At 49.2% G+C, this 25,299-nt stretch overlaps 1 protein-coding gene across 32 annotated transcripts in view; it reads right to left on the bottom strand.

Moving 5' to 3' along the window:
* The window catches only part of CLEC16A (C-type lectin domain containing 16A), a 238,236-nt gene that overhangs the window by 13,277 nt on the left and 199,660 nt on the right, over positions 1-25,299 (bottom strand). For all 32 annotated transcript variants that reach the window (XR_013412426.1, XR_013412421.1, XR_013412422.1 and 29 more), the window contains one exon: positions 2,860-3,024. Coding sequence is in view for 20 of the 32 variants with exons in the window: in XM_077987249.1 (XP_077843375.1) it covers positions 2,860-3,024 (165 nt within the window). In the remaining 12 variants the exon portion in view is untranslated. The remainder of the gene's footprint in view (positions 1-2,859; positions 3,025-25,299) is intronic.

The following is a 25,299-nucleotide window of genomic DNA, read 5'->3' as shown; positions in this document are numbered from 1 at the left end:
CACTGCATTTCAGCCTGGGCAACTGAGCAAGACTCTGTCTCAAAAAAACAAAAACAAAAAAACGAAAAAACAAATCAATGGCAAAGAAGCCACTGGGGTTTGCTAGTTCTCACTTCAGAGGGTCTGGCAGCCGCTCTCTACAAGGGGGAGCTTCCCGGACTCTGGGAGGCTCCATAATCACAGAGACGGGAACGCTTCTGACTTAGCACTGTGCCCTCAAAAACCACTTTGAGGACAAGCTGCCCCTTGTGGGGGCTGCAGCTGTCTTCTGCTGTCTAGGCTGAAGGCAGTGGGCGGTTAGGATGAATGAGCTTGGAGGAGAGGTCCTGGCCCACCCTGCTGCTTGGCTGGCCCTTCAAGGATGTCATCCCTGGTGGATCAGGGCCAGGTCCCTGGTGGGTGGAAAATAGGGTGAGCGAGCCATGCAGGGTGACCTTCCTTCATCAGAAGCCTGAATGCTGGGCCGCACTCTGAGCTGATGTCAAATCAGGCAACTGGCAGAAGGGCTCCCATCCCAACAAAGCTGTCTCCCTTCTCCTGCCCTTGGCTTTCTCTCCTCTGCGTCTTGGTGGAACAGCAGGCAGATGTTGGAACCATCTGGTTAGACCCATTCCTACAAGGAACATGGAAAGCCCATATGCTTTGTTCTGGGTGGACTGGGAGGGAGATTGCAGGGTGGCGTGGAAGTCTGGCCTCAAGACAGGGAGGAGCTTGTGGGCTCTGATGTGCTCTCCTGCCAGGGATCAATAGCTACGTCCTGAGGCATCCATAAGAGTAAAGCCCAGGCTGCCCGCCGGGCCCGGCCCTTCATCAGGTGAGTTATCTCAGTGTCTGCAGAGCCGGACAGGCAGGCTGGGCCTCAGGCTTTTACTGTCATGCTGCATAAAGAATGGGGACCTATACGCTCGTCTACGCAGGCATGCTGGGGACGCACCAAATGGGAGCAGACACCTCGGAGGTCCTGACTCTCACTTATCGACTGGGACTGCCTAGCCACCTGACAGCCAGGCTAAGAGCCACTGGATTTCTGAGATGAGAAGACACGGCGCTGATACCACGCAGGGGATGGTGGGGGTAGGGACAGAGGGGCTGAGGGAGGCCAAGAAAAAAGAAACTAGCACACGCTGCAGACACCAGGCCCTGGGAAAGTGCAGAGTTGAAGCTTCAGGGGTCACATTCAGGTGGGCAGCCATATACAGAAGTCCATTTTTGATCATTTTTGATACTGTGGGTCTTTGCTTGTTTTAACTTTAGGCAAAGAAGTGTATGGCTCTTTGCTCACTTAGCTGTTAGCTGTACGTTCTTAAAAATGACAGAAAGGTGACTACAGCTATAAGGGGAAGGAAGTTTTCACTCCCAGTGCAATGGTAAATATGTGCGTTGGGCTCCCCATGCAGATACAGAAGTGTGCACACGCAGGCAGGGGGTGGATGCGCACACAGGCACATGAACACACAACCCTGTACGCCCACCCCTGAGCAAGCATGAAACCGGGATCAAGAGGGCTACTGGGGATGCGCCTTAGTTTCTGGAAGAAGCTCTGCCGGAATCTCCCAGCTACAAGCCTGGCAACAGTGGTGGCATCTGCTTGGATGTGCAGCCAACCTTAAATTGGGCTCAGAAATAGCTCACAAGGGGTGGTCATGCCCTGGAGCAGGTGCTGAGTGGAAGAGGATCTCTCAGTAAGGTGGCTGTGGGGTGACCTTCCTGCCTGGGCCTTGTGAAGTCAGTAGGAAATGGAGGTAACACTGTGTGTGGATGGGAGAGACACAGGTGGGTTGGGATACTCTGAGCCACAGCATGAACTGGAAATGCAAAAGCTGGAAGTGCCAGAGAGAGAGAGGTGTAGGTGCCCAGGGAGATCTTGGCTCCTGGTGCTGACAGGATGGTGACCAAGGGCCCTTGACCTCTCTGGCTCTGCAGTGGCCCGTGTCCTCCTGCCATGATCCATCAATCCAGAACTTAATGAGAGCTGTGCCAGGTGCCCCTGAAATATGATGAGTGAGGGCTCTGGAGGGGAACTTGCAGGAACAATGAAGGATACTGAGGGTCCCCAGTCAGAGGTGCAGGCACTTGGTGTGACCCCCTAGACCCATGGTGGGGGGATGCTACTGGGGCACAGAACATCCCGCTGGCTCAAGGCCATGGATGCTCATCTCTGCTCCTCTGGCTACAATTTGGGGCCATGTTGTTCCACAGGCCTGGTGTCTGTACTCCCCCACATCTCATGCAGTGAATAGCTCACGGCAGCCGAGAACGAGGAGCCGGGGCATGTCCCATTCCAGGCTGACTCCAGGGGCTCCCATTCACTCCCGGGTTCCCTCTGTGCCATGTCTGAAGTGGAGTAAGTTGAAGGATGGCAGGATACGACTTCATCACATCCTACCAAAGAGTGGCAAAGTGCATGCCTACTCGGAGAACCGGACCGCACCACATTTAAGGACAAAACTGGTATGTTACAGAGGAAAAAAAAATAATTAGCAGGAACACGATTCTTTTCCCAGACTGCAAACAATCCCCTCAGGAGACCCCTCCTTGTGACACTTAAGACTGTGGAGGTGATGATGGGGTGGGTTTAGGTGCAGCAGGCCTGTTGCCCATCAGCTCTGCAGTCAGTGACAGCTTCGGTGGGGACCGGCCTGAAAAAGGAGCAATTCTTCCCCATCTGGGAGCTGACCCAGCCCGGAAGGGAACATCAAGTTAGAGGAATCTATAGAGGCTTCAGGTGCAGATAACCTGAGTTGCAGCATCCTTCAAGTGCTGTGACAAGGAGGACCTGGAGGTCAGGGGTTTTGGTCATGGCGAAGGATCGCGGGGTTCTCCCAAAGTCCCCATATCACTGAGTCACGTGGCCAGTACCTGCTGGGCTCTGGGCTGTGGAGGGGGTGGAGGACGAGCTGGTGCCTCCCGAGTCACAGTGGCTGGTGCTCCCGCTGCCGCTGGGGCTCCCGCTGGCGGAGGGTGGCGACTGCGAGGACAGGGACGGGGAGCTGTGCTGGTTTATGCACTGGGCCACGGCGAAGCCTGCAAGACAAAGTACCAGGTGACCAAGTGGAAGCAAAGAGCAGGCCTGGGGGCCTCAATTTCACATTTCCACTGAACAGCTCAACCTCAGTTCCTTGAAAGTCCTGCTCTGTTCCCTGGAACAGGCTGACCTCACTGGTCGTGGCCCTGACCCAGCCACATTTTGAAGCTATTTCAAAGAAAAGGTTTACTACAGGTTTATTTCAAGGAAAAGAGTACAACCAGCCACAGAGCTGAGTGTGGGGCCATGAGTCGTAAATCCGAGTGCCTGATACAGGCTCAGCAGTGTGCCAGCTGTGCCCCTGAAGAGGGACACACAGCCTCGTGGCAAGTTCACCCAGGGATGCTACATGCCCTCACGGTAGAGTCTCAGGCCTCTGCTGATGGTGCTCAAGGAAGGGCACTGGACCCACGCTCTGAAGTCATATCCGGGCAGGAGGAGAGTGCCCTGGACTCTCCTTCCAGAGAATTTGCTCTGCCCTTCAGGTTCTGGGGAAGTCAGGTTCAGGAACAATGAAAGCTCTGGCAAACAGCTAGTGATGATGGTCTCAAATGGCCCTCAGCATCTCCGGGACCTGGAGGTGGAGTGTGCCGGCATGTTTCTGTGGTAAACTGACCCAGCAGGGATGGACAAGCCTCATTTGGAGACACTCAGACCTGGGTGCACCCCTGTTTCCCACACAGAAGCACCAGACACATGAACAGCTATAGTGTTTCTTTTGAGTCTTTCCCAGCCACAACCTGGCGGTAGCATTACCTACCTCCACTATTGTGGGAATAAAATGAGAGAACTATTATCACACTCCAGCACAGGGTGTGGCACATGGTGACAGCTCAGTATACATGTTTGTTCTTTATGTTTTTTTTGAGATTGGGTTTCACTCTGTTGCCCAGCCTGGAGTGCAGTGGTGTGATCTCAGCTCGCTGCAGCCTTGAGCTCCCAGGCTCAAGTGATCTTCCTGCCTCAGCCTCCCGAGCAACTGGGACTACAGGGATGTGCCACCACGCCCAACTAATTTTTTTTTCTGTAGAGACGGGGGTCCCACTATATTGTCCAGACTGGTCTTGAACTCCTGGACTCAAGTGATCCTCCTGCTTTGGCCTCCCGAAGTTCTGGGATTATAGGTGTGAGCCACCACACTTGGCTGATGTGTTCTTTACGATAAATCAAAGCCCCTTTTACCCGGCCCAGTAACCCCTCTTCTGGTGGACATTTGCTTTTCTGCAGGCCACAACTTCAGCCCCTAGGAGCTGAGCAGGACTCATGGTGATGGTGCTTCGTAGTACAGAAGCCACCCCAAACTGCAGTGGAGATATGCGGGGTGGGGTGGGGCGGGGGGCGAGTCCTTCTTCCAGCTGAGAGGGGATCTCAACCCTCCTGGTCATTCCCCCAAGACGAGCCACTCCTCAAGCGAATGCATTCACCACAGCCAGCCCCGGACCCCATACATGCCACCCGCCCTGCCTTAACCTTGCACGGTCCAGCTCTCTGCTGACACCACTTCCAGAAGGCCCTCCTGGCCCTGACCTCACCTTTCTTGAAACTCAGGAAGGCTGCAGGGTGTTAGCAGGGGTTGGCATCCTACAACCTGCTGCCTGCTTAGTAAGTAAAGTTTTATTGGAACAAGCCACGGTCCTTTGTTTACACAGACTATGGCTGTTTTCTCCATCAGCGGCAGAGTTGAGCAGTTGCCATAGCGACCACATGGCCTGCAAAGCCTAAAAGGCTTTTTTGCCAGGTTACCTGGCTCCAGACAGAAGCAGTGTGCCCATCTGGTGCAGGGGACGACATCCAGGTTATGGCACCAGAGAAGTCTGGCATTTAACCCTCCTCTACTCACTTCCCAGCTGTGGGACCTTGGGCAAGTCCCTGACATCCCTCAGCCTCCTTCCTTTCACCTACAGATGGGACCTGTGGCTCTGTCTCCCCAGCTTAGGGCTTAGCAGGACTCTTCTCCTGGCCATCAGGGAGGGGCTATTTGTACTCAGGTTCATGTGAAGCTGTTTTCATCTAAAGATCAGCTCCTTAAAAGGCAGGGGCCCTATTTATACCCCGAGTTGGGTTTTGGGGGTGACATAACAAGCACTGACTATAATGGCAAGCGCATGGGGCCCGGTGGGAGCAGGGTATGTCTCCAACCGAGGCGGCCATCCTGAGCACCAGCTCTTCTTGTGTGGAGGGTATTTCCTGCCCGCACCTACCGCAGAGGTCTGCTTGTGGAGAGAAAGGCAGGATGAATGTAGCTGGAGTTCTCAGGAAGAGGCACAATGTGATATAGTGTGTGTGTGTGTCAGGGCCCCGCTCAGATCAACTACGGCAAACATCCGGCAAATCCAAACACTGGGCAGGAAGATTCCTTGGGGACACTCAGCCGCAGCCTCGTGGAACCAGTTTTATAGCTGCTCACTTCTTAATCACTTAGAGCGGTAAACCCCCCAGTTTACAAGCTGTTCACTTGCCTCGAAAATGAATTACCCCTTAACAAATCAAAATGTCAAGATGGCTTTTCCCGAGCTGCCTATTTATCATGGCCATGAACAGAGGGCCAGCCAGGGGCGTAACAGAGTTGGGATTACACCTTGTGTGCTCCCGACAAAGGCCCTGGCCAGAACGGATCAACGACACGGCTGTTGCCAAGGTTGTCACAGGCCCATTCGAAGAAGACACGTCTTTTCTCTTGCCCTCTTTAAAGCCATGGTTTATTACAGCATCATACACCTGGCTTATTATCAAAAGACATCTGCAGTGGGACATGTAGGGTAGCAGATGAGAAGCTGGCACCGCAGTCAGGATGCTTAAATTCTTTTATTTTGGGAATGGGTTGGGATCAAGTCATAGCTTGGCAGTAAAATCTGCATGCACTGAGTTAAACAGAAAAAAAAAAAAAAAAAAAAAATCACCAACCTCCGATCCCACCCATTTGCAGGGTCTAGCTGAGCAGAGGTAACTGAACACCTCTCTCCCTCACCCGCTGCTACTACAAATTCCACTTCCCTCCTTTCCACTCTCTCTCCCTTTGCCAGCGGCACTGAGACCAGAAAGCCACAGTGAGTTTTGTCTTTTTTTTTCTTTATTTTGCTGGATGCCCAAGGCCCCCCACCTGCAATTTCAAGGGGCTTTTCCCCAAATCAAGGTGGCAACACATCAGAGAATCAGGAGGGCGCTAGGCAGAATTTAGGATGGATGCCCATGGCCAGAGCGCCTTGTCCTCTGGTTCCCGCTTCACCCCAGCCAAGCAGTTCTTGATGAACTAGTTTTGGCGGAGGTGCCAGAGGCTTTTGGTACATGAATCAAACACACATGGGCTGCCAAGCAAGTGCAAACACACAGACAAGCCAGAGATCGTGCAACAAGAGTGCAGGCAAACAGGTCTCCCTGAGATCCTCTCCAGTGACAACAGTCTTGGCTCTCTCCGGGTATGCTTCAAGGACAGCCTGTAAAACTTGTATCTCAGAGGCTGTATGGACTTTCACAGCAACTGACCAATTCCACACCTGCAGCATGGTTTCCCATGCTGCAGACGACACTGGGTGGAACCACATGCATTTCTGCAAGGGTATTCTACAAGGATATTCAGCATATTGGTGTGTAGAACAGAGGACAGAAGACAGCTGGTATGTCCAAGAGTTGGGGAAAGGCTAAGTGAATTCTAATCCATCTAGATGATGAAATTTCCTGCTGCCAACCAAGATGCTGGTAAGAGAAGATTAGGCGTCGGGGGAAATACTCAAGATGGAGTCAATGAAAAAAAGTTAGAAAAAGCATGTCCCATATGTTCCCGCTCATGTAAAAAATTCATGCTCTCTTTCCCCCTTGTCCAGAGCAGAGAAAGCAGACTGGAGGGACTGAAGCTGACGCAGTGAGAGAACCAGGTAGTCATATTGCAGCGAATTGTTATTTTTTGTTCTTGCCTAAATTTTCCAAGACTCCTATTATAAACCTTATGTTAAACCAAAAAGAAAAAAAAAAAAAAGGGAGGATGATGGAAGAAATACAAGCTGCCTGGGAACTGGATAGACTCAAGCTCCCGATCCTAATATCCTCCTGAGATGTGTTCTGCCCTCTGAAGCTCTCTTCCCCAGACTCACCAAGAGCAGGGCCAGGCAGGCCACTCCAACAGCAGGGGGACCTATGCCCATGGTGAGACACATCCCCCACTTCCCAGGAGCCCCCAGTTTCATGGGGGGCAGCCCAGAGTCTTCCTGTTGCCCTCTGGCCGTGTTCTACCAGTTATTCTGGGAAGATGAACTAATGAATAACGCTCTGGCATTTGTGAAGCACTAAAATACCACAAAAAGGTCAGTCTTCTATTTTTAGGCCCACTGATAGAAGGAAAGCTGGGCTTGCAGTCAGAACCCCAGGTTTGAGTCCAAGCTCTGCCCAAACTGACACTGAGACCTTGGACACGCCCCCCTCCTCCTCTTCTATGGTTCTTTAAGCTTTCCCTGCCAATAATCACTTTACCATGTGATTCAAGATTCAGAGCCAGCCAGCGGCAGCCCAGGGGCTTGCACACGAGTTTTGCTTTGCTTATTTACGTTATATGTGTGTTTGTTGGAGGTACCACCATGGACACGTTGGGAGCTTTTACGCACAGACCTGGATTTCTGGTTTCTTAAAAAATGAAAAGATCTGGCTTTATGGGGCCCCATTCCTGCAGGACAGCACCGGGAGGGAGACGAGCAGAGCTGGTTCCCTGCTCTTGCAACTTGCCTGGACGTGTGGGCATTTGAGTTGATAATCTCTGCTTTTTATGACTAGATTGTTGGTCAAATCCACAGGACTCAGGGAAGTTGGAACCCCCAGAGACCTTTCGAGTCAAGGCCCTCCTACAACCCCAGAATCACTGGGTGTGTGTAGGGGGAGTGGGGATGTAGAAATATGGTGATCTGCCTCCAGCAGCCTAGGTCGGTCCTCAGACCTCCTAACAAGAACCACTTGCTTTCAACTTTTATTAGGTTGTTTCCTCAGTCTGGAGTTTTCTTTTGCTTCTTTTCTGTCTTTACAAATCCCTGCCCCATTCTTCATGGCTCACACAGCTCAGCATTAGCCTGGGAGGAGTCTTTGCATACGGTGGAGTTAACTGTTCTCTCCCCTGTGCTTCTGCAGCAGCTCTCTCCAGCCCTGGGGCCTTGAGGGGTGTGTAGGAGTTGGCCTACCTAAGTAGGGCATAAGAAATTTGACTGCAAAGATGTTTAGGTATTTAGTGTGATGATTATCATTACATTAATAGCTAGCACCTGGAATCCTCTGGGTTAAGAGGGTTTTGTTCACTTTACTGGGAAGGCTTAAAGAAAAGGAAAAAGAAGAGGGTTTTGGACAGGGTTCTTGATATTGTTAGCTGTCTCTCAATAACCATTCTCCCTTTTGGCTGCAGTTACAGAACCCAGAAGCTAGGCGTGTCAAGTGACTAAGTTGTGACCAGTGAGATAGAAACGAATGTGGCATGTGGGATTTCCCGGAAAGCTCTTTAAAAGGAAAGGGGGTATACCCTCCTCCATTCTGCTTCCTGGAAAATGGATGCGATGGCTGGAACTCCAGCAGCCACCCTGAGCTATGAGGATGAATCACACATTAGAGACAACAGAGCATTGAAAAGGAACGGGCTTGGGTCCCTGACGCCTTCGTGTAGCTCTTGACTACAAGGCTTCTTTTACCTAAGAGGGAAATTAACTTCCCTTTGAATTTATCTTTATATGTAGTTGAACTTAATCTTAACTGATACAGCTAGGGAAAAAACTTTGTTAATGCAGGGATGTGAGTTAAGTCCCCTAGGGACAAGGGGACGGGCTGGCTCCCAGGGTTTCTGGTGCAGAGAAAGCTACCCTATACCTGCTGGGTGGAATCTAGGTGTGGTGGGCTGAAGGGAAAGAGGGAAAGGGGCAAGTGAGGTGGGGAGGTGACCCGTCCCATGACCCCTCAAATCTTTAGGAAACACTTGGTCAACTCTTTCCCATGTGGTGCAAGTGGACTTTTTGGGCGGAAACCAGAGATGGGACTGAGTTTTTGTCTGGGTTCATACCTGGCCACAGAGATTACACACAACGGTTAAGACCCAGAAAGAGCGAGGCCCAAGAGAGACTAAAGGGTGGGAAGGGCTTGGATGTGTGCAGGCACAAAAACTAGTGGGCTTGCACCAAAGGTTTTCTGAATCTCCAAGGGAGCAGGGAAGCCCCCCGACCTCTGTGGCCTGCCTGGAGTTGGTGCTGCTTCGTGTATGGTAATTACTCTGAGGATATTGGCCATGTGACTAAAGTGCAACTATTTCAGGCTTAAAAAAAAAATCTACCCTTGGAAGATGTGAAAACTACCTGAGCTTATAGGGGATTCCACAGGGACCTTTCAGGGAGCTGAAAGGGAACGAACCCAGTTGGCTCTGAATTCAATGTGGGGATTCTCCACTCTACTCAAAAGCGCTAACCTCACCCTGCAGCCTCATCCCCTACAGATGTACTTACATACTACCTGTTTCCAGGAAGGGTGTGAGATGGCTTATATTTTAAAACCCAAGCCTAAATGCCATAGATACTAAATACTGAAAGCTACTAAAACAAAAAGTAAGTAAGAGCTGAACAATAAAAGATGAAAAGTTATATCAGAAAGACTTTAAGCTACGGGAAGCTAATGTCACCATTTAACTCTGAGCTTCCTAGGAGCTAAGACCACAGGCAAAAAAACAGGTGACCTACATGACACACCAATTCACCCGCAAGGTTTCTGTCCCATGAAACCCTCCTGGGGCATGTCTTTAAAAGCAGCTTCCTGGGAGATACACCTGCCTGACTGCAGATGGAACCTCATTCTGCAAAGATAATGCCCTACGACGGCCCTTTTCAAATACTTTTTCTAAATAGTGAAACTCCAATTTATACATGAGATGAAAATGGAACTGCCTGGGCTGGCATGGTGCCTTACCAAGGAGGGGCTGCCCCTCCCCTTTCTAGACACTTCTGTGGATCCCACTTTTGAAAATCACAGACAGGGCAAGGCTGGCCAGCCAGGTAATGTAATGAGGGGCTGGAGGTAAAACGCTGGTGGTCCTATCTGTCATCTGTTTCCCCTTATTTAATAGACACATGCACACTGAGAAACCATTCTCTTCTATTAAAACAACAGTGCAGGCATGCTAATACATGCAGTCCATGGGACATTCAGCTTTTGTGTCAGGGAGATGGCAGGGACTGGTACAGACTGGGGCAAACCAGAAAGCCCAGATCCCAGCTTCTAACTGCTGTTGCATGAGAACATGGACCTCAGTATGGTCACAGACTCCAGTTCTTCAAGAAAAGCTGGATATCTGGATTTTGACATAACGCCTCCTGATTTTGAAAATGTTGACAGCTTCATTTATACTCCTTTTGAAAATTAAGAAGTGGATAACCCTAAGCCAGCCAAGCCAAGCCGTTTGTATGCAACCAGAGGGGTCTCCAGCCTTTTTTATTTTTCTGAGCTCTGTCATCTCATGTATAAATTGGAGTTTCACTATTTAGTCTCGCCCTGTCACCCAGGCTGGAGTGCAGTGGCACGATCTTGGATCCCTGTAACCTCCGCCTCCCAGGTTCAAGCGATTCTCCTGTCTCAGCCTCCCGAGTAGCTGGGACTACAGGCGTGCACCATCATGCCCAGCTAATTTTTGTATTTTTAGTAGAGACGGGCCACCATGTTGGCCAGGCTGGCCTCAAACTCCTGACAAGTGATCCTCTTCCCTCAGCCTCCCAAAGTTCTGGGATTATAGGTGTGAGCCACTGCACCCGGTCTCCAGCCTCTGTTTTTAACCCCAGGGTGTCTGTCGTACCTTGGGGCCTCCTTGACCAAACTCTGGAGATGGGTGGCTTTTGAGTCTGAGGTATGAGACCAAGACATTTAAGTCTCAGTTAGAGGTGTGTCAAAGAAGTCCAGTTTTCAATAGACCTCTTTTAGGAAAAAGCTCTAAGATTTGGACAGGAGAGCTGCCTGCCCTAAGAAAAACCTACACTTATTTATGGTTGTTGCAGATTGCAAAGCATAACATAAAACCCGCTGAGGGCTGATTCAGGAGAAGCAACCCATGCATTTTCCACAGTCTCTGCCGTGAATGAGGACCATGAGGCATGGGCGCCCTGAGCTTGCCTTTCATTAGCAAATTCATTCCGAGGCTGTGGCTCAGGTTTCTGACGATGCAGCGTTCATATTTTCTCACCACCCATCACGATACTGGGAAACAGTAAAAAAATCAATCGGCCCTGTGACCTCGCACACAAACTGAAGACAGCAAAAGTGTGCATGGCCTTATTTCTCCCCTCGCCAGCTCCTTCCTTGGATCTGCCCTTTCACCTCTCAGTGCAGCCTGCCAGGTCCCTGGGGCGAGAGATGGGGGGCTGGGAGGTGACTAAGTCTGGGACTTCAGCTGCTGGTGGCTCTGGACAGACTGCGGCTTACTAGAAAGATCTGCAGGTGACATAGAACCTTCTCGTTCGTGCTTCTGACTCAAGGAGTGGCTCTGGATCCTACCGCCGGCAAGATGACAGCAATGCCCGAGGGCGGGCCGGGTCTAGGAGCTACTCAGTAGGGGGCTACCCTAGGAAGGCCACCTTAGGAAGACAGGGCACAGGGCCCAAACTACCCACGGCTGCTCAAAGAGCACGTGTTGGGGGCTGAGGAAGCAGGGTTCAGATTCAGGTCTAGCAACAGCACACCCACATGGGCCAGGTGAGGCCTGGGTCCTTGCCCGCGATTCCTCTTAGGAATCTACACAAAAACAAAAGCATCTACTGACATGTGGGCAGGGTTCAGATGGCAGTGACTCCAAGGGCCTGCAGGAGCCTTGGGGGCCCCCAGAAGTTTCCTCCCTCACTGCTAGGACCCTGAAGTTTGGGAAAGCTTCAGATATTTGCATAGAGACCCCCTTTTCAGTATCCCTTTAATAAGTCTCAAATGATTTACTGTTTCAGTGCACAAAACTCTGTGCTTTCGGGGCAATGAAGGACTTGCCCCCAAATAGTGATATCTGATTTTCTTCCTGTGCACTGGTGCTGAAGAAGCCACTTCCTGTCCAGCCCAGCGGGCACATCTACACATCAGGCACCTGGGGAAGGGACGTTCCTACGGTCTCTCTGGGCCAAGCCCGAGCCGCCACCATGGGCGACCCCCACATCACTGACTGGGCTGCACCTCACAATGCTTAAAGACTTTTTATTTCTGGTTGCTTTTCAAGGGATAACATGTCCAACATACAAAAATAGCTGGGAAATTGCAGAATCTTTTAGCCTATAGCTCTTTATCCATGGATAAATCCTCTCACATTTTAAGCACTATCCTTGAAAACCTGCAGAAAAGAAAAAATGGTCTTTCAGTATCTTGCTTTCTCTCTGTGTCATTTCTGTCCTAATTGTGCCCTTAGAAATGTTTTTGCAGTGGGTGAAGGTCTGCCTGTGCAGGCTGCCACCCACGGGGAGCACCAAGTCTTAATGCCTCTTTTGCTACCCGGGAGGGGGGCATCTGGGCTGTCTGAATGTGAGGAATGCGTGCATTTTACATGAGCACCTATCCATGCCACAGAGGGTTGGCTGGCACACGAGGGATACAAGTGGACCAGATCTTGGAATCTCTCGCAGTGATGCAACCTTGCTTTGGATTTCTAGAACTGAAGGTCGTCAGGGCTGGGCTTGATTCCCAAGGACCCCGTCCCTGCCTTGCCCAGCCCCTGCCCTCTTCCACTGGTATTACCGTCTGTAAATTAGCCAGCAAAGAGCTCCACAACAGTCTCTCAGCCAAGGCACTAGCAAGCTTGGGAGCGGCCATCTGGGCTGCCTCTCTACAGAGGCAGTCAGCAGGGCTGAAACGGCAGCAGGAGGAAGGCGGGTTAGACAACGCCCAGGAGACTCCCAGGCACAGGCGCTCACTGACCCCAGCTGGAGTGGAATCAGGAATGCACCAGGAGTGGGGTGGGTCACTATGGCCCTGCTTGCAAAGGATGGCCCCCCAAGGTTCTGGCTGGCCAAGGAGCGCCACATTAGTTTTTTTTATGTTTTTTTTTTTTTTTGAGATAGAGTCTCACTCTGTCACCCAGGCTAGAGTACAGTGGCGCAATCCCAGCTCACTGCAACCTCTGCCTCTTGGGTTCAAGTGATTCTCCTGCCTCAGCTTCCCAAGTAGCTGGGACTGCAGGCATGTGTCACCATGCTCGACTAATTTTTCTGTATTTTTAGTAGAGACAGGGTTTCACCATGTTGGCTAGGTTGGTCTTGAACTCCTGACCTCAGGTGATCCACCCGCCTTGGCCTCCCAAAGTGCTGGGATTACAGGTGTGAGCCACCGTGCCCGGCCAGGAGTGCCAGATTCTTCCCTAACAAGTCTCTTACCCCTTTAGCCCCGTTTTGACCTTTTCAGCCAGAAGCGGGGAGGCGGTGCGGTGTGTATCCTACACTGACATGTTCGGCCTGCTCCATGTGTTCTAGGAGGTGGCACTGTACAAAGGGGCCAGGGAATTAGACTTGATTCTCTGCAAAAGGCATGTGTAGTTGACACATACTTAGTATGCGCCCAAGGCAGACAGCAGCACTCCTGTGGTCCCATTCCATTTGCTTGTGTTCGCCAGGACTCTGATTTTGCAGGGTGGAGTGGTTAACTTCTGTAGCTGGGCCACCTCACCAAAGTCTCTCCTACCATGTGTTTTAACAGATTGGGGCTAGGCCAGACCGACAGCTGATGACGTTCTATGACACATTATCTACAACAAGAACTGAAGATACTATCTGGAACTATGTGAGTCAGATAGAATCAGGGAGTATGTGCAGAGCCACAGAAAGGCAGCGATGGATATCAGCACAGAACAAGCTTCAGAAGCCCACAGCTGCGGTTGTTAAGTGGACAGGGCTCTGTCGACGTCTGCCCTGGCAGAGCTGTGGGACGTGGCCGACCAGATGGCTGGACACGAGCCTTCTGCTATCTGCAGGGGAGAAACCTTAAGAACAGCTCCTTGGCTTTAGGCCTGTCACTTTTACTCTGGCTACAAGATACAGCGGTGAGGAGAGTACCACGGGTCTGGGCATGTGACAGCAGGGGACCTGATGACCCCATGAGCCTGTGTCCTCTAAAGCACTGCTGTCACTCTAAAACAGAGAGACACCACCACACTTTACAGGGTTCGTGAGGATGAAAGCATTAAAGCAATCTGAATGTTCAGGTAGCACTTGCTGTTTTGACTCCTTGGCTGGAATTTATGGTGCCTGGAACTTGGGCCCAATGAGGCAATAACTGGGATTTTCTTCTTTTTTTTGGAGACAGGGTTTTACTCTGTCGCCAAGGCTGGAGTGCAGTGGCATGACCCCGGCTCACTGCAGCCTCTTGACCTCTCCAGGCTCCGGTGATCCTCCCACCTCAGCCTCCCGAGTAGCTGGGACTGCAGGTGCACACCACCACGCCTGGCTAATTTTTCTATTTTTTGTAGAGATGGGTTTTTTTTTTTTTTTTTTTTTTACTTTTTTTTTGAGATGGAGTCCCGCTCTGTCACCATGACTGGAGTACAATGGCATGAGCTCAGCTCACTATAACCTCCAACTCCTGGTTTCAAGCGATTCTCTTACCTCAGCCTCCCAAGTAGCTGGGATTATAGGCAACTGTCACTACACCTGGCTAATTTTTTTGTATTTTTAGTAGAAACGGGATTTCACCATGTTGGCCAGGCTGGTATCGAACTCCTGACCTCAGGTGATCCACCCGCCTCGGCCTCCCAAAGTGCTAGGATTACAGGTGTGAGCCCCCAAGCCTGTCCTGGGATTTTCATTTTTGTAAGTGTCTTTAGACAAAGGGGTATGTAGCAAAAGAAATGGCCCAGTTCTTTGGAGAAAAGAATGAGACACAAAATATTAGCTGTTCCTCACATTAGCTGTTATGACTGAAGGTTTTAGGAGTTAACAAAGTGAGACACGAGAGAGCATTTCTAAAGGAACTTTAAATATGTAGGTTTAAGGGATTTATATGAAAATCGTTTATGAGAAAAATAAAGTTATTTTCTTTTTTTTTTTTTTTTTTTTTGAGACGGAGTCTCGCTCTGTCGCCCAGGCTGGACTGCAGTGACCGGATCTCAGCTCACTGCAAGCTCCGACTCCCGGGTTCATGCCATTCTCCTCCCTCAGCCTCCCGAGTAGCTGGGACTACAGGCACCCGCCACCACGCCCGGCTAATATTTTGTATGTTTTAGTAGAGACGGGGTTTCACCATGTTAGCCAGGATGGTCTTGATCTCCTGACCTCGTGATCCGCCCATCTCGGCCTCCCAAAGTGCTGGGATTACAGGCTTGAGCCACCGCGCCCGGCCTAAAGTTATTTTCATCTAGATTCTTAAAACACCTCATGTTACACTGCATTCAAGACACATGACTGTTCTGTTTGCATTTCTTTGATAGAGAGTTGAATGGATGAGCTTGGACCATATGCAACTGCCAATATTCAACTAACCTGACCTACAGAAACAGCCATTTCATATGGTTCAATCTACTCTAAGTCCAACCCTCTTAAAGATCTCCACCAGAACAATTCATGGAGGATGGGGATGGAGGGAACAGCCAGCAGTGTATTCAAACAAATAAATGGCTTTCCCCAATTCTCCATTTCTCTTTGCCCTGTCTGCACTTGTGTGTGCAGGAGTGTGCGTGTGTACACACCTGTGTGTGTTCCTTCCTCCAGCTACATTCATCCTTTCATTTCCAAAATCGGTAGTTTCAACAAAATGCTTGGAAATAAGGTTGGCACTTATGGGGAGGTATGTGTCTTCTTGACAGAAAATTCACAAAAAGGGACTTACTAGGAACTGAAAGCGCTTCTCAAATGGGCTACGTTTGCTTTCTTTTCCCTTTGTTCCTCCTTACAGATGCTAAGCTGATGTGTCCAACATTAAAAATCACCCTGGCTATTCTGCATTTGTAGTTTTGCCTTATTTTTTTAGTATTATTAATATTTTATCATAAAAGTATTGATTTCCTTTAACTAAGAGACTTTAAAGTTTGCTGCATTCTTAAGCATGATTTTATTATGTCTCGGGGCCAAATGTTTTTCCCTCCCCCCAAAGGAATGCTTTTCCTTTTCTATAATGTGTGTCAAGAAGAAAAGAGGAATTGATTCACAGAATTCTGCATTACAGGCAACTTTTAAGGAACGTATCTAGTATGTATACTTAGAACAATGTTTCTTAAACACATCGCATCGTATGTTTCATTGTTTAGCCTTTTTAATCTGTTAGAGGTAAGAACCAAAGCACAACGTTTATGTTAAAATATAAGGCAGTTTCAAAGAAGCAAATCTGGGAAAATGAAGACAACTCTGGACATGACCCTAAAGCTGTCAACTCCTCACAAGTGCTCCAGGGGTCATAAAAACCTTAGTTTCTACATTGTCATCCTCTTCCTTCAAGAAAGGCAACAGAAAACGAGAAGGAGTCCTGCTGGTGAGGTGGGGGCTACCTAGAAAAGGCATCATTTCCCTTTCTATGTAAATCGCCGGTGTCAGATGCCAATTGCAGAGTTGGGGAAGGAAGGCTCCATTTTACAGAACCCATCCAGGAAGCAGGCGGGGGGCAGTAACTGGCAAACCAACACAGCGCTCTGCAATGTTTAAATATTGAACATCCTTTCTCCTTCCTCTACATTTATTATTAACTTGGACCCACATCACTATGTGCATTGACTTCATTTCTTCCCAAGAATCCAAGACACAGTGCACAACGCTCAGAGGCTGCGGGGTGGGGGTGGAGTGGAGATTTGGGTTTCTTGCTTCATACCCTCGCTGGAGATCCTTTCCGGTCAGCCTCACAGTTTTAGAGCCATGAATTCCTGGAAGCGTCTCAGCCTTTCAATGACCCCTGGCGCCCGAATGCAGATGATTAGTGCCCCAAATATTGACAGGCTGGACTTTCTTCCCCTTTCACACAGGGGAGCAGCATCAGAGGGAGGCTGCAGGAAAGATGCTGTCACCACCTGATGGGCAAGATTGTGGGAACGTCATGACAGGTGTTCTATTGTTTGGGACCTCGGTGGTGCCCTTAGCTTTGACCAGGTAGAAACAATGCTCAGGATGCTGTGTGAATGCTACAGGAGACCTGGTTAAAAACAAACAAACAACTCTATCTACAGACACCAGTAACTGATGTCTTTTGTTCAGTTTCTAGACCACAGAGAAGGGGCTGGCACTGGCCTTGCTCTGACAGATACAACCCATCAGATGCCAGTGTCCTGGATCAGCAGCCAAGCAAATGCAGAGTTTGGGCCCCCCCGTCATTCCTCATGAAGATGAACATTTGGGATCAGAAAAAGAAACCTCAAATCTCTCCAGAAAATAAAGCAGCACCTTTTCTTGGGAACAGGTAAGGGCGGCAGGGTGGACCATCCGTCAGGCCCATGCAGACACCAGCTGCCCTCCTGCAGAGGGAAGATCCTGCGGGTATGCTAGCAGGATGAGCTGGTTATGAGCATTCGTTTTTCCTGGGCTTTTAGCTGTTCAAGTAAAATTGTCCCAAATGACTGGCCTAAGGCTTCCACTTTCTTTTAAAAGACAGCACTACATTTGAGATCGATGTTTTCCCCTGAAACGTAGGCTAAATTTATCCTGTGCATCCTGCTCTCTAGTCTCTGTGCTAAGCTGGTCCTTGCCATGCTGAGTTAGGCATCTGCTGTTCAATGCTGGTTCCTAGCCGGCAGTACTCAAGCACCTAGTTGTATCCTTTCGCTCATCACACACACAAAACCCTCTGGTTCTCTGAGAGATTCCTCTGCTGCCTCTTTATCTGTAGTTCCGTTAATTAAGCTGTTGCTTCCCAGGTTCCTTACCTGTCTCCAGCTCTCAGAACTACCCTAAAAAGCTACCAAGTTGGCTCCATTTGAACGGTTCCAGAGAGCCCCTTCCCCAGTCAGCCCCCGCCCCCCCGAAAGTGGCTGAGTACCCATTATTTGATTGCCTTTTGCAGTAGTGGGCTGGTGCAGGCTGCCATGGGCTTAACGGACTGAACTAAATCAGAGTACTCACTACTCTCTCTTGGGCTTGTTTGGCAAGCTGCCCTGTGAGTGAAATTGCACTGATTGATTTAATGCCTGAGGCCCAGAGGGCCCAGTATTTCTGAAATCTCTATTCATCTATACAGATGCAAGAGAACATGCCCTAAACAGACATTTTGAGCTATGGTTTCTACTTTGCTATTAACCCGCAGACTTGCTCTCCTTTTGGCAGGAATCTGGCACATGCAGGCAGAGGCGCACACCCATGTGCAGTGGACTTCAGCTTGGAGCACTGGGCGGGAGTCATTTGAGAGCCCAGGTGAATGAAGACAAGGGCCCCGGTGTGGTCAGGTGGGCATCCCTCTACTCTGCTTTCTGGAAGGCAACTTGGCAAGGTGCCACCCAGAGCCTGACAAATGGACAGTCCCTTTGACTCTAAGGAATGGTTTCTGGAGGAACAATTGAAAATGCAGACCAAGATTTCTTAATAAGGATGTTCGTCATAGGATGATTCATAATGTAGTAGAAACAACGTAAGTGGCCAGTATAAGCGGATTAAGTAAAATCTGGCAAATTCAAACTCTTTCGGTTTCACTGTGTCCCCTTCAGATTCTTAGGTTGAAGTCTTAACCTCTAGCATCTCAGACTCAGAATGTGACCTGGTTTGGAAATGGGGTCATTTTACAGATGCAGTTAGTTAAGATGAGGTCATTACGTTTGGTCCAAATCCAGTATGACTGTGTCTCCTAAAAAGTGAAAATTTGGACGTAGATTTTCACACAGGTAGAAAGAACATCATGTGAAGATGAAGGCAAGACTGGAATGATGCTTCTACAAGCCAAAAAGTAGTAAAGATTGCCAGCAAAGCACCAGAAGCGAAGGAGGGAGGCCTGGACCAGAGTCCTCCTCACACCCCTCAGAGGAAACCAGCCCTGCCAATACCTTGATTTTACACTTCTACCCTCCAGAACTGTGAGACGATCAATTTCTGCTGGTTATGCCACCCAGTTTGTGGGACTTTGTTAGGGCCACCTCAGGAAACTAACACTCAGACAATGTACTATTATGCCGCCATCAAGAATGAAGTTTAGAAGAGGCATTTTACAGCACAGGGAAGTGCTTCTGACACTACGGCAACGTTGTTAAAACAAAACGTTGCAACTCAGCAGTTCTGCTTCTTGTACTGCTCGTGCACACACAGAGAGGTGTGGCCAAGGATGCCCACTGCAACGCTGCCTGGAATAGAAAAAGACTAAGATGACTGAATCACTCAGCCAAAGAAACGCAAGTAGCCAAGCTTTGGAATACTACGCAGCCATGAAAAGGAATGTGTGAAATCTGTAAGTGCTAACACAGATTCCTGATTTACAGTGGTGTCTGAAAAGAGCAAGGTGCAGCAAGGTATACAGAATTATGATTTTATTTAAGGAAAGCCCAAACCTTAAGACAATTACAGATCCATACATAACTCCTTAACCTAAACCTCTGTGGCCAGATATGTCTTGGAATTTAGAATCTTTAGCAGCTAAAAGGCCATGTAGGGCACACATAGGTATTATGTTACACTGTTAGCTGGGTCTCCAGCAGCTAAAACCAAACACTGAATTTTTGCAGAAATGAAAACATAAACTCACAATAACTGGCATCAATGACTCTTATAAACCCGCCCATAAATAGCTGAAGGCAGGTTTTGGTTTTGCCATCATACGAGTTAGGAAAGATCTTTTGATTTTCAGAGCTGTTTGGGTTTCAGAATTGCAGAGAAGGGGTTGTGGCTCTGTCCTGTCCATCAGCTCTGGGCACATGTATGAAATGCAACTGCACAGAGAAGGGTCTAGAAAAATAAAAATAAGGCAAATGATGACTGAGGGATATCTGATGAAGGGTGGTAACTGATGGGGTCTTAAGTCTCACCTGCAATGTTTTGTTTTGTTTTGTTTTTGAGACATAGTCTCACTTTGTCGCCCAGGCTAGAGTGAACTGGTATGACCTTGGCCCACTGCAACCTCTGCCTCCCAGGTTCAAGCCATTCTCATGCCTCAGTCTCCCAAGTAGCTGGGATTACAGGTGGGCACCATCATGCCCAGCTATTTACATTTTTAGTAGAGATGGGGTTTTGCTGGCATGTTGCCCAGCCTGGTCTTGAACTCTTGAGCTCAGGCAATCTGCCCGCCTCAGCCTCCCAAAGTGTTGGGATTACTTTTCAAAAGTCAACAGTTAACTCATGTGTGTGTGTGTATATATATATATATATATTTTTTTTTTTTTTTTTTTTTAATGAGAGAAAGAGACAAAACAGGGAAGATAGAAGTGGAAAGTAAACAGAAATATTAACAATGTTTTCTTCTGGGTTGATAGGATTGTGATTTCTCCTTCCTGTAGCTTCTCAGTTTTCATTTATAATATTCTACGTTCATGTATTAATGCACAAAAATTAATACAATGGGTCTGCAGTAGTAGCAAAACAGCTGACTGGTTCTATGCATTCCTGTCATCATCAGCTCATCCCCAGGACCTCAGTGACTCTGTGGGGTCAAGTCCCGCTGCCTGCCTGACTCACTGCCACTGGTGACTTGTGCTCTGATGGCCCCACACCTCCCTGCCTGTGAAGCCCGGCCCCTCCCCTGGACTCTGCTAACATACTGGCTGCTTTGATTCACCATCTCTCTTTCTCCTTGTCCTTTATTTTTCTGCCCTCTTTGGCCTTTGATTGCTTTTTGGGAGTTTATCATAGTGAACTTTCATCCCTTTCCAGGAAACTCTATTATTTTTTTCTTCCCTTTCACAATGAATAAATAATCATGAGAGCCCTTCTTTGGACAGAAGGACATCCTGCCTCCTACACAGAACTGCTGGAGCTTCTCTTTTGTGGCTCTTCTGGGCCTGAACTGGAGGGCACATCACCTGTCACAGGAGGGAGAGCATTCTGGTACATCGCCGTGCTTGGAGGAAGGGTGCCAGCTGTTGGCTCATTATTTGAGCTGCTCCTGGTCCTACAAGATGGCTGTGCTTTCCTGGCCATACAGGGGATGGAGCACTGGCCTGGGAGTCTAAAGGCTGGGGTATGGACAGGGAAACAAAGGCGCATAATATAAGCTAAGAGGGTGGGCTTTGGGGGCAGACAGACATGGGAGGAGGAGGTAGAGGAGGACAGAGAGTCAGGCTTTTAGGCCCATATGGTCTCTGTCGCAACAAGTCTCTCCCATTGCAGCCAAAGCAGCTATAGAGGATACGCCACCAAGTGGGTGGGGTTGTGCCCCCATCAGTCTTCACTGGCAGGATAGCAGGTGGCTGGATTTGGCCTGCAGGGCTGGATTTGGCCTGCTCCATCAAGGCCAGCCACAGCCCTGATGCTGACTGGCTGTGTAATAGAAATTGTAGCCTTGAGCCTCCATTTCCCTGGCATAATATGGGGGGAATAATCCCTATGTCATACATCATTGTGAGGATTAAGTGAGAAGAGTACACACAACCTTGCTTAGCACAGTGTCTGATACACAGTAATTGCTCAATAAATAGTACCTGGATTGTCAAGTTCTACTGCCTCCAGACCTCCTCCACCAGGAGGTGGAGGTTTCCACCATACAAAAAGGCCACAACTAGCCCTAATTACATCCAAGACATAGCGTGTGGCATTTGGGATGACATTTTTAAAAGTCATTGGCATGAGCTGGACGTAGTTGCTGGCATACCATCTAGCAGCACCAGGAAGTAAGTTCTAGAGCAACAAGCAGGTACTGGTCACCTGTTTTCCATCTCAAATCCACAACACGAACTGCTCACCGCACTTCTAATGTTCACAGCAGTGATTCTAATTCTTTCTTTCTTTCCCAGAAATCATGATTCTGAGGTCAGACCACAATCAACAGAGATTTCTGGAAAGGTATGAAATGCAAACTTATCTCATAATTTACAGGAAAGAAAAGGGAACAGGAGGCTATTTTACCAGTAAGAACAGAGTTTTTTTCTCCAAAGTCAAAAAGAAATGGAAAAAAGGCACGTTTTAGGGAAGAGAAAGGGTGCCAGGTGAGTCTGGACTGCATCAAGGTTTCCAAATTATTCCGGAATGTGTTGTAGTTTCCAATTTCTTTTTTTACATTTGGACTACTTTAAGGAAAATGTTACATAAATTGAACTATTTTATGATCAAAATGGGACACAAATGAGATAATCTGGTCTTTATGTGCTGTCTGATGACAGCTTTGTGACAGTCTGACAAGTTGAGAGCTGTATTTTTTAATACAACAGTTTCATTGAGATAGAATTCACATACTGTACAATGGACCCATTTAAAGAGTACAATTCATGGACTTTAAGTGTATTCACAGAGTTGTGCAACCATCTCCACAGTCAGTTTAGAACATTTTCATCCCCTACCTAAGAAGTTCTGAGTAGAGCTTGTAGCAGATTACAAATACTTTATTCCCAACCCTGCAGAGCGACCTGGAACCTCGCCCTCAGAGAACCTTGCCCCCTCCAGGTTCTGTCGGCCATTCTCTTGCACGTGGCTCAAAACATTTAATCTTCAAATCAGGCTCAAGTCCAAGAACTTTCCCTTTCCAAAGAATTCAACACAGGAAAATATCCCAGCCCAAATTCCTCCTTTTGTGCTAATGATGCGGGTAGTCAGGGCCGCTGCAGGGCGTACTGGGCTGAATATCTACCTGGGATACAGGACTGGGGTCTCAGCTCCCCTTATCTGGCCAGGGCGGAAATTGATGACAAGGGGGAATTCCATGCCTGGCCAAACTGGTGCAAGGTTCACATGGGCAGCAACATATTCACTCCTTGGGGATTAGGCAGCCTGTGGGCTGAGACATCAATGCTCTCCTGTCTATGGCAGCCCCTGTCTGGGACACAAGGTTCTCGGCAGTCCTCCTCTACCTCCTCCTTCCAGGTCAACATCCTTTCCTCCGAGAAGCCTTCCCAGACACCTGGTCCGGGTCAGATCCCCTTACTGGACATTAACCCAGCATCTGACAGTTCCCTGAGGGCGCCAAACATGGTGGGAAGTTCTAGACTATCTGAGGTGTCCACAGTGCTCATGAGCTCCAAAGGGCCTGATTTGTTTAGTGTGACTGACCTCTGAGTCCCCAGTGAACAATGTTTAGCACACAGAAGAGGGGATTAAAGATTTGTTGGCTCCATCATCCATCCATCCCTCTCTCCCTTCCATCCATCCATCCATCCATCCATCCATCCATCCATCCATCCCTGTACATCTATCTATCCATCCACCCAGCAGCCACCTACCAATTTACCCATCTGCCAATCCATCTATCTATCCAGGCTTCTATCTATCCCTCTATACCAATCAATCCACCTACCCGTTAATCCCTCTCTACCCATCCATCAATCCCTCTACATCTATCTGTCCCCTCTCCCTCCCTCTACATCCATCCTTCTACACCCATCCCTCCCTCCCTCTACATCCATTCATCCATCTATCCCTTTACCCATTTATCCATCTTCAATATTCATCTATTTATTCATTCATCCACTTATACCCAAATATCCATCCATCCATCCATCCATCCATCCATCCATCCATCCATTTATCCAGTACTTACCAAGCACTACCTATATGTCTAGTATAGCCCAGGACTTGGAAATTCAGCTGTAAACAAAACACAGTGCCTGTTTTCCTGAAGCTCACAGTTTGATAATGGGAGAGGACAGGGCAGGGCCAGTCAAGGAATAGAAAATGTCAGGAGAGGCTGAGTGCTTTGAAGGAATGAGCAAGTAGAGACCCCTGGAGTGCTGGGAGTGGGCACAGGGCTGCCATTACATAGGATGTCTGGGAAGACCTTCTGAGATGGTGAGGTCTGAAGAATGACCTGAAGGAAGTGAGGACAGAGCCACAGAGGTACCCAGGGTGACTTCTCCAAACAGAGGCCACCCAGGTCAGGGTCCCCTAAATAGGAGCATACCTAGCAAGGTCAAGGCTCAGGGGAGGCCCCTTAAGTTGCCTTGGAGTGGGCCAAGGGGACCATGGTGGGCGGGGAGTGAGGTTAGTGTCAGGAAGTACAGAGGGACCAAACCATGTGAAACCTGGGGCTACTGTGAGGACTTTGGCTTTCATCTGAGTGATGGGAGCCAGTGAAGAATCTAAGTAGAGGAGACACGTGACCTAACTCACACCCTGAAAGGATCTTTGGTGCTAAGAATAGACCATAGAGGGCAAGGAGAGAAACAGTGGGGCTGACTTTAAAGCCACTGGCCCAGGCTTGGCCAAGATGAGGAGTCAGCAAACAATGCCCTGCAGGCCAAATCCAGCCACCTGCTGTTCTGCCAGTGAAGACTGAGGGGGGCACAGCCCTACTCACTCGGTGATGTATCCTCTACGGCTGCTTTGGCTGAAATGGGAAAGGCTTGTTGCAACAGAGACCATATGGCCCTAAAAGCTTAACTCTCTGCTGCTTAAAGAAGAAATTACCCAGCCCTTCGCCCAGGAGACAGGTGTGGTGGTGAAAGGTCCTTGTTATGACTGTATCTCCCAAGTAGAGCTAACAGACTTGGGGAGGGACTGGATGCAGGAGTGGGAGAGGCTGCAGATGACACTGGACTAATGGGTGGATTTGGGCTCCAGTTGTGTGACTCAAGGAAGTGTTGCTGGCTGCCTCTTCTCTCCAGCTAAGTGTGGGTCATTGGGCCCCATGGGTAGCCTGCCCTAAGGACGGCCCCGTGAGTGACTATTTTCCTGCTCCAAGGGCTGTGTGTGGTCGGGTAGAGTGGGAACTTAGCCCTCTGCTTGAAGCCCATCAGCTATTCCCTGGGCCTTCCGACCAAGTCCAGGACAGGTAATCGGGAACAGGGGCCATTCACGTGGCTTCATCTCCTGCTGACCCCCATCCTCAGGTTGCCTGCAGGACCCATATGCACATGCTGGTTTTCATAGCCCAATCATTCCCCCTGCCGGGATGCACCATGTGAAACCTAGCTCATCCTTCAAGACCTCCTTTCAGAGCCTTCCCAGCCCTAGCTAGGTCTGGTACAAAGGTGAGTTAGCCCCAGGACACCATGAACTCCAGGAGGGCAGGATCATCCAGAACCCATTTCCCAGTTCTTAGCACAGCCGTCCCCAAAGTGGGTTTGCAGAAGGCATGACAAGCTTTGTGGAATTGGCCTCTCCTGAAACTAGGCCCAGGGCATGAAACATCCCACTCCTATACCCAGAATCCCTCCTACCCCAGGCACGCTAGAGCTACTGCTCCTACAGAAGAGAATGTCACCAACAGCCCTTTCTTCAGTCTGACTTAACTGGGTTAGGCCCGGACATTGGGCTTTTCTAAAAGCTTTCAAGGTGATT

The sequence above is a fragment of the Macaca mulatta genome, chromosome 20, assembly GCF_049350105.2.
Source record: "Macaca mulatta isolate MMU2019108-1 chromosome 20, T2T-MMU8v2.0, whole genome shotgun sequence".
In the NCBI taxonomy this organism is placed as follows: Eukaryota; Metazoa; Chordata; class Mammalia; order Primates; family Cercopithecidae; genus Macaca; species Macaca mulatta.
The sequence above is the reverse complement of the archived record's forward strand: the minus strand, read 5'-3'. Positions and strand labels throughout refer to the sequence as shown.